At 31.2% G+C, this 13,738-nt stretch overlaps 2 protein-coding genes across 2 annotated transcripts; both read right to left on the bottom strand.

Moving 5' to 3' along the window:
* On the bottom strand, nt 1-1,489 carry LOC109351227. Its single transcript, XM_019592628.1, has 5 exons — nt 1,242-1,489; nt 934-1,115; nt 723-819; nt 468-605; nt 1-358 (listed from the first exon to the last, which is right to left on the bottom strand). Exons 1-5 carry the CDS (start codon nt 1,348-1,350, stop codon nt 69-71), a joined length of 816 nt encoding a protein of 271 aa, XP_019448173.1. The 5' UTR covers nt 1,351-1,489; the 3' UTR covers nt 1-68.
* On the bottom strand, nt 6,779-10,911 carry LOC109351211 (protein NRT1/ PTR FAMILY 8.3-like). Its single transcript, XM_019592604.1, has 5 exons — nt 10,779-10,911; nt 9,709-9,814; nt 9,369-9,586; nt 8,113-8,669; nt 6,779-7,688 (listed from the first exon to the last, which is right to left on the bottom strand). The coding sequence occupies exons 1-5, from the start codon at nt 10,827-10,829 to the stop codon at nt 6,866-6,868; spliced, it is 1,755 nt and encodes a 584-aa protein (XP_019448149.1). The 5' UTR covers nt 10,830-10,911; the 3' UTR covers nt 6,779-6,865.

Here is a 13,738-nt window from a genome sequence, read left to right as displayed (position 1 = left end):
CTTCTTGAAATTAAATGAAAAAGGTAGGCCAATAATAACATCATTACATGCATGCATACATAAACACATTAACCTTTGGTTCTGATAATAGTGATAGTGCCTCTTCTTCCTAAAGTGTGAATTCTTGTAAGTGTAACCACTGCTTTTCCTGAAAGACCTGAACCTTGTAGTGATGATACACATGGCTGACATGCAAAATCTCCAACTGGATGCTTCACTGGTCTTGTTGGAGCCATTAACATTCTTTCATTTATGTCTTTTAATGTCACATCACCTTCTATTCCTCCTGGTTTCACCATTGCAAATGGATATACTATTCTTCTTCTTCTTCTTCTCTTCTCATAATACCCACTTGTTCCTGTTTATTTATTATATCATCATATAAGAACCATGTATTAATATATACATATATATATATATATAAACACAGGAATATCTAAAGAGAGAGTGAATAAAAGCATATATACCAGGTGAGGTAAGTTTAGAATCTCTTGTGAGTAAATTAACTTGTATGGTTTTGGATGACAATGCTTCTTTATAGGAAGATGAGGATGAATTTGGAGATTCAGATTCTGAAATTTTTGTTTCTTCTGGTGTTCTAGTTTCTGCTACAATATTAGTTTCATGTATACTTTTCTTATATTAGAGATACATTTTTCTAATAATTAATAACAAAAGTAACAATATTTTGAACTCATATAGAACAAAGAAAATATATATACCTGAAAGTCCAAAAATCCTTTCAATATGGTTCATGCAGTAGAAATTCTCTACTGGTTGATGGTTCCATATAGGGTTGAAATTGAAATTCCAAAAGCTCTGAAGATATATAACATTATTAAGTTTCATTCCAAGAACAAGAAGAATTATTGCAAACTAATGAAAAAGTGAAAATATTCAAAACAATATTCTGAATTATATATATATATACACCTTTCCAAAGTCATCATTTGAATTATTCCTTTGTTCATCAGAACATGGTTGCAACAAGCGTCTACGTTTAGAAGTGAATTCAATCAAAGCATCTTCAAGATACCCAGTTGAGAAATCATCATCACAATATTCTTGTGGTGATGAGAATAATGATATTGCACTTTCATTCATAGCAGTTGGCACTGCAAATAATTGAACACAAACAATCATTATAACACTCTAGCTATAATAAAACCATATAATATAATATGTATATTATAAGATGGAATATATATATATATATAGAGAGAGAGAGAGAAGTATAGTACTTAAAGAGATTCTATCTATATTGAGAACTCCATTGTTGTGATGATAATCCCAACCTAGTGAAGAATTGTGGTAGGTATCAGTATAAGCTAGAGAATGAAGATCATTCATCTTGTAACTAAGGTGTGTATCTATAGTTTGTGCCTTGGTTCTTACAAAGAATAATGGGAAATGGGTCTATTTATGTATAAGTTGTGGAACAAAATAGAATAAGCATGTAGACTTAGAAAGGAAAAGATATGTGATGATTATGTGTCCCTTCATAGGTTATCATATATCTTTGGTTAATTTAATATACTTTAATAATATAATATTTGTATCAGGCAAATATAATAATGTATGGAGTAGAAAGTAGATTTTCCTAAATAATAGATTATGCTAATGAAAATATGTCATATCAATCAAAAAATTTAAACATCTATATTACTGTCATTTTTACTTTATTATCATTAATACGAGACATAATTCGATATAAGATTTAAGACAACATACATTTATAACACAAATTATTCCAACGGGTGCTGGTTTAAGTAGTACATGTTTGATTCCCCTTAAGCAAGGTATTGGATTCGAGTCTTGTGGATGAAAAAAATACTCGTTGGAAGAATTAGACCTACATACCTGTAGATGTTCTCGGCTCGAACAAGATTATTTCTAATACAAAGATACATGTGGGCCAAGAAGAAAAGTGGGCTGTTTTATTGGGATTCTGAAAATGTGTTGGTACTTTATTTTTAATTTTTTTATTCATTGGTTATATATATGTGGGGGACTAAATAATTGCAATGTGATCATATTGTGCTACTACACTTATATGTAAAAAGTATGAGGGTTAGGAAAAGACATGCACCCAAAGAGACATAATTCAAATTTCAGATTTTCTTTTTATGTTTTTTGGTAAGGTATAGCTACCAACCATTTCTCTTTTGGGACCTTTTTATTTTTTTCTCTTACCCTTTGTTGGGGTCATATTAGTAATATCCTTCCACTACATGGAAAAACATCTTGGTGGGTGTCATATAAGAAAAGGACCCCACTTGATAGCATGTTTTTTAGGGTCCCCATTTGAAAAAAGATTAGTAGAATAGAAATAGAAGAAAAAAGAAATCATTGGTTTGGTATTATGGACCACTTTTTTGACCTATGTTTTGAATGATTCAATAGTGTGGAATTTTGTTACTTCATAGACATTGTAGTTTGTGTGGATATTGATTGATCCACACACACAATTTAAAGGCAACCAAAGTGTGTAAGAACTTCTTGGTGTCAAAATTGATTGAATTTTAACTTAAGCTTTCTATTCAAGTTTTCTAAAATCATTACTTTTTTATTAATATTTGAATCTCTACACTTTAACATATTTAGATTTAGGTCAAAATTGATTGTATGCTAACCCACTTATTGTTTTTCATAATTTAAATTTAGATCGAGAAGAGAGGCGGTCTCATATAAAGTTAGACAAAACTATCAATTACAATGAAAAATTATAGTAAAGTTTATGTATCACATACCAATATAGGACTAGTAATGAATTAAATCAACTCAATATTCATTTGAAACTTGACTCCTCGTTATTTAGATCGATAAATTTTGTTCATGAATCAAACGAGTTGAACTTGAGATAAGCACAGTTCAATTTGACTATATAAGTGTATAAATATGTATATTATATATATGTGTGTATGTTTGTATATATATGTGGGTAATATTTAATTTTATATATTTTAAATAATTAATTATCATTCGAGCTGACAAATTGAACCAATCGAGTTAATGATTTGAACTAAACAGTTCGCAAACTCTTGACGAACTAAATCAATTCGAGCTAATGAGTCAAACCGAACAGTTCGCGAATTTCAATTGAGCCGAATTCAAGCGAGAAACATATAGCTCGTTTAGAACCTGAGTCGAGTTTTGAGCCTAGAAAATCCTTATCGAACTGAGTTCTAGTTCAACTCGATTCGGCTCATTTCCAGCCCTCATTCCAACCAAAGAAACTTGATTATCAAACTTTACAATGAGTATGGCCCTAAGGCTCAATTTATTAAAAAAAGCTCTAATGGAATTCCTTTTTACTATTAAAACCTACTTAACCCTTCAACATCAAGATTAGGGATGCAAGAGATAGGTACAAAATTAATGCTTATGTATGTGCCAGAGATATAGATGAGATTTGAATTAATGTACATTTACATTCCAGCAACAAATTTTCTGAGTACTACATGAACTTGAGTGTTAGATGAAGTTGGCAAATAATTATGATGTCTAAAATTTAATATATGTAGTACTTCAGCTCAAGCATTGAAGGGTATAGGATGCACCTAATTCAATCCAAAGACTTGAATCAAATTTTAATGATAGCATGTGATATTTTAGTTTCTTACTATTCATGGAAAAAAAGAAAACAAAAAGGAATGATTTCTTTTATGATACATTGAATACTAAGGCTTTGAAGAATTAGTACTCATCATCTTAATTTTCACTTTTTTTTAATAGTAATTAATTAACTCCTTTGAATGACACAAATAATTATATATCTTTACTTATAACTCCTTTAAAGTGGCCTAGTTTAGATTTGATTTCAAATTTAAACAATTTTAAAAGATTAGTACAACTTTAACTAATACTTTTCATCTCATAATGTTGCTTTATATTAATGCATAATGATTACTTTTGGAGATTCTATTATGTAGGGGGACTAGAATTCAAGGTAATGCTATTGATTTCCCTAGAGGATCTTGTTAAAGTTTGATTTCTCCCAATAAAACTAGGCATAAGTTATTGTTTGGGTTTTATATTGCTTCAAACTTGATAACCATTAATTGCTTAGGTCTCCGAATGGTGTTTGCTGAAATAAAATTTGAGACCTACTTGATGGAAGGAGTACATTTAATACATGTACATAATCTAAAAGAGAAAAGGATGTATGCACTAACAGTGTATGAGTTTTATACACTGTTATTGTATCATCACCATTGATTTTTTATTATTGTTGACTTTTCAGAAAAGGTAATCCAAATGAACGGTGAATGATGAAGTGCATATGTATAAATCTTTACACTGTCAGTGTATACATTTTACACTCAATCTAAAATAGGGTTAAAGACTAATAATTTTTTGTTGATCTAGTGGTGTAAAACTCCACTAAATCTCAGAGAGTTTAAAATATCAAGAGCTTGATTCTTGTGAATGGTATTTGTTGAGATAGACAATCATGCACCAAAAGACATTAATTAATTCCTACACTTGGAAGGAAAGAATATCACCTTTCCCATTTTTGGTCATAATGATATCCCAATCAGTGTTGTTAAAACCGTACCGGTTATCAAACCAGTCAGGGTACTGGTATAGTGGTACAGTGGTTCAACTAGTGGTTCAGTAATTAAACCGCATGTCGGTTAAACCGGACATACTTACTTATATTTATATATATATATATAAACCTATAACAAAAAAAATTCAAATATGTAGATACTCAAATTTATAATTCATATTTATAATATACTCAAAATTCACATAAACAAACAACTTTAAGCCTTTAACAAATTCAAAGTCTAAATTACAAAACATATATCAATCCAAAAGTATCACTTAACAACCGCAAAATATAAATAAATGACACAAGTTCATAACTCACTCTACAAAACAAATAAATTTGGAGTTTTAACATTTAACACTAATGAGTCAAAGTGATCTCATATCGATATTATATTTTTGCACCAAATTTTATTTTCAGATAGAACTCCAAGATTACACAAATGTCACTTTTAATTACACACGAATGTTAAAAACCAAAAGATGTAATCTAAGTATGTCTTGGAAGCATTTGTCTTGAAGTGTTGAAGAGGGGTTGGAAAGATGGGTCACTTGTAATGAGTTTTTAAGTTTTTAAGTTTTTTTTCAAAAAAAAAATATATGTATAAATCGACCGGTTTAGTGAAATACCGGCCGGTTCACCGGTTTTGACCGGTTTTTGACCGGTTCAACACCTGTACCGTACCGGTTAGGGATCCGGTTCACCGGTTTTCCGGTTGAACCGGCCGTTACGGTCCGGTTTTTACAACATTGATCCCAATCCAATTAAAGAATGTCACCTAATTAAGAAAAGAAATGATAAAAACATAAAATAATATTTTTTATATTACTTGATGAAATGTGATCAACTAGACATGAGACATAAATTTTGTTGGGACATGTGATCCTTCTCTCACTTATTAGTAGGAGCACATTTTGTCTCACAACGTAAGTCATTTCATGTGCCATGAGTTGTGATTGGTTAAAAATAATACATTTAAATTAAAATTTTAATTATTAAATATTTTTTCGACCAATCAAAACTCATAGTACATAGAGTGACACAATATTGTAGGACAGAAGATCTCATTCCCTTATTAGTAACCAAAAAAATATGTGATAGAAGGTTGTTCAAGCCAACATTCTAGTAAACTTTATGCATTTGGAGAGTATACTCTTTTCTATATTCTCTTTAATACACTATTAATGCCTAAATTATTTCTTTGTGTAGTATGGTTTTCATCAACTACATTTCCTCTTGATACTTATCCTTCTAATGAAAATTAAAATTACACATTAATATTTTGTTTGTGTAGTATAGCTAATTACAAAAGGAGTCATAAATCACAAGGAACTTGAATTTGAGTCATGCCCAATAAAATCTATTAGACATTTTAATTTAGAAAAGTAAATGAGATTTCTTCTTATACTAATACCCTTGTTACCTAAGCTTAACTACCTTTACATGTAGTGAAGTACCATAATGTCGAGCGGATGAATGTGAGTCTTACAATGTCTCTTTTTGAGAACAAGCGAACAATCGAATATTAAAGAGAACAGAAAATAATAGTGGTTTTCACTTCACCTTATTGGTTAAAAAGACCATTCATTTATACTAGAATAAAAAATAGCACTATAGCATAACTCTTTAAGAAGGGAAACACCATTTATCACAAAAATGCTTTCTTACAAACTTTACAAGTTCACAAATGAATAAGTTTTAACCACAAATAAATTTTGTCTGTAACTGTGTTTGGTGGTTTATCACTATTAACAAAATATATACATATTATCATTTTATACGTCAAATTAAATACCATAATAACAAGTAATATTGATAAGACTTTATCTAAAATGATTATTCATTATATTTAATCGGGTCTATGGTCGGATTCAAGTTCAAAAGTTGACTCGACCAACATTTGGGGTTGGTTGCCTTCAGATCTAGGGCTAGGTTCAGGCTCAAAAAAATAACCCGACCAACATTTAGGATCGGGTAAGGGATAAGCCTTACCAGACCCATGTTCACCCCTACTATATAGAAAAACTCTTTCTAAAAGGAATGACAATTAACAAGAAAAAGCTTTCATACAAACTTTAGAAATGAACAAATGTTCATCACATGCTTTTTGTTAAGTTTTCCTAGTTGTGTAGCAAGAAATCTTCTGAACAATATGCTTCATGAAAAAGGACATGACTCTTCTAAACTAAGCATAACACAGATTTTCTCATGAAGTGAAAGAAGAGTACATAATTGTAGAACTACATTATTTCATATAGGGTAACAATCATGTCCATAGCATAAGGAAATATCAGAACATGCTTTCAAATCTTAAGAAACTGTCTTTTTCTTGTACCTATTGGCAGCTATTACGTACAACAACATATTTAAGAAGCTAAGTCCAGCTAAAAGCCAGAAAAAGTAATCGAGATGACCTCCGTTTAAGTTATCTGGAATCCATCCGGGTTTTCCGCCTTGTGTCGTGAAGTAAGTTACAAGAGTAAGAATGAAAGAGCTCAAGTAATTACCCAATGAAGTAGTTAGAAGTGATAGCGCACTGCATAAACTCCGCATAGCATCTGGAGATTGGTCGTAGAAGAACTCGAGCTGCCCGACGAATGTGAAAACCTCAGCCGCACCCAGTAAGAAATACTGAGGGATTTGCCAAAGTATATTAAGAGGTACTGCAATAGGTTTATCGACGAGGTCAAGCTCTTTCGCAAGCTGTAGACGGATTATCTCAAGAATAGCAGCTGCTGACATGCACAAAACTGAAAGAAAAAGGCCGATTCCCATTCTTTGCAACTCGGAAAAGCCTCTTTCCTTGCCTGTGAATTTCCTTGCAATTGGAACAATTATCCTGTCGTAGACAGGGACCCAGAAAATAACACTAATCACATCGAAGCTTGAGAGGGAAGCGGGTGGAATGCGGAAGGAACCAACACTCGTGTTCATCATCGTTCCTTGTTCCACAAACAATGTTGACATCTGGGCATAAACAGCAGAAAAAACTATCCCAGTAGCCCAAACCGGAAACATGCGGATCAAAATTTTCAATTCCTCCACCTGTGTCACAGTGCAGAGTCTCCACGGATTAGAATAATCGCTGTGTTCATTCTCGGCCTCAGACAATACAGCTGCTCTATCAAGACACCTTCATTAAAATAAAAGAAACGAAGTTTTAGAGAGCAGGAAGCACAGATAATACATGAAATATATAAAAAAAATGTTAAATCTTCTGCAGCAAGTAAGAACACTTAAGCCATTAATCCCATTATCAATGATAGAACAGATTATTATTATTAGGACAAAAGCTAATAAAAAATTAACATCGGATTTCTCAGCTTACGAAAAGACTATCGAAAGCAAGATTGTTCACAAGCAATCATGCTACCAAACTACCCAAGAAACAATATTATCATAAAAAGGGTAAAGGCTTTTTCTGTTGAATCAAACCTTTAGATACCCTACACATATATATCTCAAAATCAAGAAGACATTTACCTTATTCATCAGCAAAAGAAATAAAAAAGACATTTACCTTATTCATCAGCGAAAGAAATAAAAAAGTCATTTACCTTAATTCATCACTATGCTCCAGTTTCCGACTTCCTTCTATTGCAGAGCTCTTGTCCGGTGTCTCGTATAGAAGACTACTATCATCAGGGACAACTAGATCCCTTTTCCGAACAGATGCTACCACAACCTGGCACATTCTCGTAATAGGGCTTCCCCCTGGTTTTCGAAACCTGTATAAGGGTGTACCTAAAAAGAAGCTTCCGATAGCTAATCCCATAAATAAAGCAGGAATGCCAAATCCAAGACCCCAGCCGGTATTTTCTTGAATCCACACAATAAAACTGCTAGATACAAGGGCACCGATGTTGATCGAAAAGTAAAACCAGTTGAAAAAAGATCCCTTCTTAATCCTTTCTTGTGAATCCGTATCATCAAACTGATCCGCCCCGAAAGACGACACACATGGTTTTATTCCACCTGTCCCAAGTGCAATCAGGTACAGGCCAACGAAGAATACAGCATATTGTGCTGGAGTAGCCGGAGGGCATACAGAACCCAAACACTCAGCAGGCTTCAACGCCGGAGCAGATGCAGAAAGAGTCAATGTACACATCCCCTGAGTGAAACAGCCATATCATAGATTACAACATGAAGAGACAATTGAAGAGTGCATATGGAAGCGAAGGATACACAGAAAAAAAGAATGATGATGAAGAATGCAAAATTGCTAATACAAACAGTGATTGTTCCTGATATTAAGCCAATAACTTCACAAAAGTGAGGATGAATTTGATAATTATACTCTATGCATAAGTGGAAGTCTTAATTCCCTTTTATTGTTAAAGAAATATTCCCTACTTCATTACTTCCATGATAAGAAATATAAATTTGGAGTAGAAGCAGTGCAATGGGAGGAAGTCCGAATATACTTAAAATCAATCTTCTGATTATCTTTTTTCCGAAGTTCTTTGGCAGCGCAAAAATTGATTTTCTTCTATATCCTTCGCCTTTTTCTAATTAATTACCATGACTTGCTTAATAGAATTCATATTCCATATATAAACAATACCTACAAATTATCCATTAACATCCAACAACCCTTATAAGTTACATTATGCAGAACACTTTATTATGCATATAAGCATTGAATGCGAACACATATCATATGCAAAGATGAAACCTTGGCATAATGCAGGTTTTATTTTGCTTCATCCACCTAAGAAGTTGAATAGGAGAATTTCAAAAGTATATAAACAGAGAGATGAGTGTAGAAAATTATTTGACTGAGAATAAATCTATCTAAGATTGTAATTACAATGAAATAAATTGTGGAGAAACCAGCAATTGTCCAGTATCGTCCCCAGTAAGCATCGGCTAGAACAGCTCCAATGAGAGGTGTAAGGTAACAAGTGCCTTGCCAGGTGGTGACATTTCTTGCAGCAGAGACATTTCCTTCATGTAGTTTTCGGGTAAGATAGGTAACAAGATTTGTCGCTATGCCGTAGTAAGCCAAGCGTTCACAGCACTCATTGCCTGTGAATCATATTGCATAAGAATTCGATCAACAACTATATCATTTGCCTGTGAATCATATTGCATAAGAATTCGATCAACAACTATATCATTCGACACATAAGAGAAGTGCAAAATCTTACCTAGGATAAACGGGCAGGCTCTCCAATTGCCAGTATTCTCCTTAAGAACAGGCCTCCCTTTAAAGTCAACCGAACCATCTCCCGTATATCGTTTTCTCTCTTCATCCTTCGGATATAAAATAAACAGTTAAATTTCTGAGCAAAAGGCTACTTTTTCTAAATGACCAACGGCGAAGAATCAAGAAACAGACTGACTTTGTTGTTCCACAAATTAAATCTCACAGATCAACATTTGATGTTTAGATATCAAGATATATGAAAGGGGGAAACACAGTAATCAAATTTAAACTAGTATATTCAAATATCAGGAGGGTGAATCTCGGCGCAACAGTAAGGTTGTTTTGGTCATAGGTTCAAATATTATAAACAGTCTCTTCGCTTACGAGGTCAAGAGTACATACAACTACACTTCCCGAACCCCAGTAGGTGGGAGTCTTGTGTACTGTACCACCCTGTTAGTAAAATAACACTTGCAAATTGTAAACAAATTAAATTGTCAATGAGAACAGTGACTTCAATTTGTTTGAGCCACAACTAAAATCACCTAATAAGCATGGTATGAATATTAACCGGAGAGCCTTGCATTCAGATACTCTCCAGCATTTGCTTCTATGAGGGTTCGTTTGTGAGTCGGATTTTGAAGGCAAAAGAATGAAAAGAGAAAACTTTAGAAACATGAAATACACTTCGGAAAGTGATATGATTCCGAATACCTCTTTTTTTTTTTTTTTCTCTTTCCCTCCAAAACCCAATTTTTTTTGTACTACTAAGTAACAAAGGTATCACTCACTTTTTTTGCTGGGTAAGGAACTAATCATTTTTGGGATTCGTAGAACAGTAATCGAACATTGAGGTTTTACGCAACTAGACCATAATTTACAAACAGACATTACGGCCATTAATATTTAAAAATATAAATTTTAAAGCAAAAGCAGATAAATTTAAAGAAAAAACAACTATTAGAATTCAAAGATATTGCATCCACCCCCTTATAGTCTCAGTTTATCATTTCATTATCACAATTCAAAAATTAAATTTTCATTATCATAATTCAAAGAAAAGGGGTAAACCTGAAGAAGAGAACGTTCTAGAACCGATGCATCATCTTCAATAGAACCCATTTTTTTGTATTGAGAAAATAAGGATATGAGAAATGAGGAATATACAAATATTGCAATTTATTTATATTTTTTTAAGGGATGATAATGATAATAATAAAAATAATAAAATGTACTCCTCGGAGTGCTAAAAAAAAACAGCTATTATTTTTTAAGTTTAACATATACCCGCATTTTCAGTGTAAAGTTTTTTATACTCATAGCTATTATGGCAAAATGGGCTAAGCCCGTGGGCCGACTTGCATAGCCTGCAATTTTTTGCGAACAGGACATCCAAAATTTATCTTTTTGCCTATTTCGCCCAACTTGTTTACCCGTAATGTCCACATGCATTTCTATTGGGCAATGCGGACGGCCCACAGGGCTTAATGTAATAAAAAAGATGAAAACTTCAAATAAAATGTTATCTAATGTGATTTAATGTTTTAAAAGTTGTAATGTGATATGTTTTTCCCGATTAAAGGTGTCAAAATTATTTGCAATCCATCGAAATCCAAAAAATTAAATTCTTCAAAATTCATTCACTAGACCTAATCGATTTAAATAAATATAATTTAATAGATAATTTTAATAATGCATGAATTTGATTACATTCATTATATCCGATGAATATATTCTTTTAGATGGATATACTGTGATTTCATTCCTGAATACACTTCATTTCACATTGAATAAATGAGTATTAAGCTCTTTATATACAAAGCATAATGTAATACCCAAAAATCATAATTACTTAAAAAGAGCAAGCAACTCTTTATACAAAAGGAAAAAACAAATAAAATCTTATCATAACTAACTTAACTAACCTTATAATAACCCCTTTTAGAATATATAAAAAATGTCCATATAAATCACATCTACTAAATAAAAGTTCATGTCACTTCAAAATGACTAATATCCATATGCACCAAGGTGCTCATTCTGACTATGTCAAGTTGATGCGCCATGTGCACCACGATGCACATTCTAACTCTCCTTAGTTGACGTGTCATATGTGTCACGATGCATATTCTGACGAGGCCAAGTTGGTGTGCCATTCGCACCATGATCTGAATTTAATCGTGTTGTTCTGATGCATCAGAGTGCCAAGGATGCACATATTGACTGTGTTGTCTCAGTTAGTCTCATGTGTGTGCATTTAAATAGTTCTTTAAAGTTCAAAACTCACTTTTTTAAATTGTTTCTTTAAAAGAATAAAAAACATTTTAAAAAATGATATTTAAAAAAAATTATAACAAAATATTAATTTTAAAAGTATTTTTTAGTGGTTTTTAAGAGAATGATTTTCTTTGAAAGAGTTTTTATTTCTAATAAAAATTAATTCAGTTGGATATCTATTCAAACCATTAATATAGATTCATAGATTGATTAGAATTTATTCATTAAGTTTGAATATTGATATATTGAATAATTTAGAATATTATTTAAATGAATTTATATGGATTGATTTTCCATCTATTAGAATCCAAACCTAAATTCAACTATATATATCCATTTGGCACCCATAGTCTCAATATAGGGATCAATTCAATGACTTTTCAGTTGAATCGGTCGATACGGTCTGAGTTATACAACACTGACAACAATCACACTAATGTTTATAAATGACAAAAAAAATCATGCTAACCAATTTTCATTACTCATTTTTTAGAAAGAGAAGTGATAATAAAAGAAAGGGGATAATATATATAACATTGTGTGGTAACAATTTTTAATCAGATATGGTTTTTTCCAACTAAAAATTCAATTTAATTATTTTTTTCCAATTTGGTGTGGTTCAACTAAAACTCATGAAGGGAAAGCATGATGTAACTACCAACATGATATAATTTTACTATTTTTCCTTTAACAATTTTTAATTTGTACAAAAAACCATATAATAAATATATAACTACTACCAATATATTAAACACTCTCTTACCTTAATTTGACCATTGAAATAAAGACAAAAAATACAATATAATGTGCACCCAATAAAAATTATAATATAAAATATATTCAAATTAAAAAATATATTCTAATTTACCAAAATAAAATATATAAAACTTAAATATTTGATACTAAAAAGTAAAAAATGTAGGTCGACAGACAAAATGTTTGTCACAATGTTAGTAAATATAAAAGGTATACATACATTATATATATGGGTGATTGAGTTGGTTAATAATTCAACTTATTTATTTAATAATTTCAAATTTCTATTTAAAATCAACTCATTTGATTCAATAACTGAATTCATCAACATAATTAATGATTTTACTCATTTGAGTATCAAACTAATTTTAAATAACTCAATTTAACTTGATATTAAAATTTTGACTTTTCTTGATTGACATGTTAGTTGTCATAAAAGAAGTTTGTTTGATATTGTGATTGTAGTTGATTCAATTAATGAATAGAACTATGATCCATTTATTACTAACATGTATTAAACAAAAAAAGATAAATAATTGTGTCATTATGTTTTTATTGTGGGTTTTTTTGGACATTAGATTTTCAAATGGAGAAAAAAGTGTTACTAAATTAAAGTTCACATGTGAAAATAAATTGGAAGATTGCTCAAAATAACATTATTTTACAAGTGTTATTTTGCTTCTATGATTATAAGTAAAGATTTATATCTTATTTTGGTGATTCAAATTTTGTGTGTATATCCTTTTGGTCTTTGAAAATTCCAACAAATCAAAATGATTACAAATATATTAATATGGGTCAAATTAGTTATTTCAACATTTTGTATGACCTCTCAGAGAAACTAGTCATTAGTTCGTATTTTTACGTTTAGATAACGGTAGAAATTTATTTAAACCAAAATAACTATTATATTATTTATATATTTTTTGAGACCCAAAATCATTGCTTTATTCCACATGAGAACATGTGTGCAATTATGAACTATTTGATATTATCAT

The sequence above is a fragment of the Lupinus angustifolius genome, chromosome LG01 (genome assembly GCF_001865875.1).
Source record: "Lupinus angustifolius cultivar Tanjil chromosome LG01, LupAngTanjil_v1.0, whole genome shotgun sequence".
Classification (NCBI taxonomy): Eukaryota; Viridiplantae; Streptophyta; class Magnoliopsida; order Fabales; family Fabaceae; genus Lupinus; species Lupinus angustifolius.
Note: the sequence above shows the minus strand (reverse complement) of the source record. Positions and strands in the feature narration are given on the sequence as shown.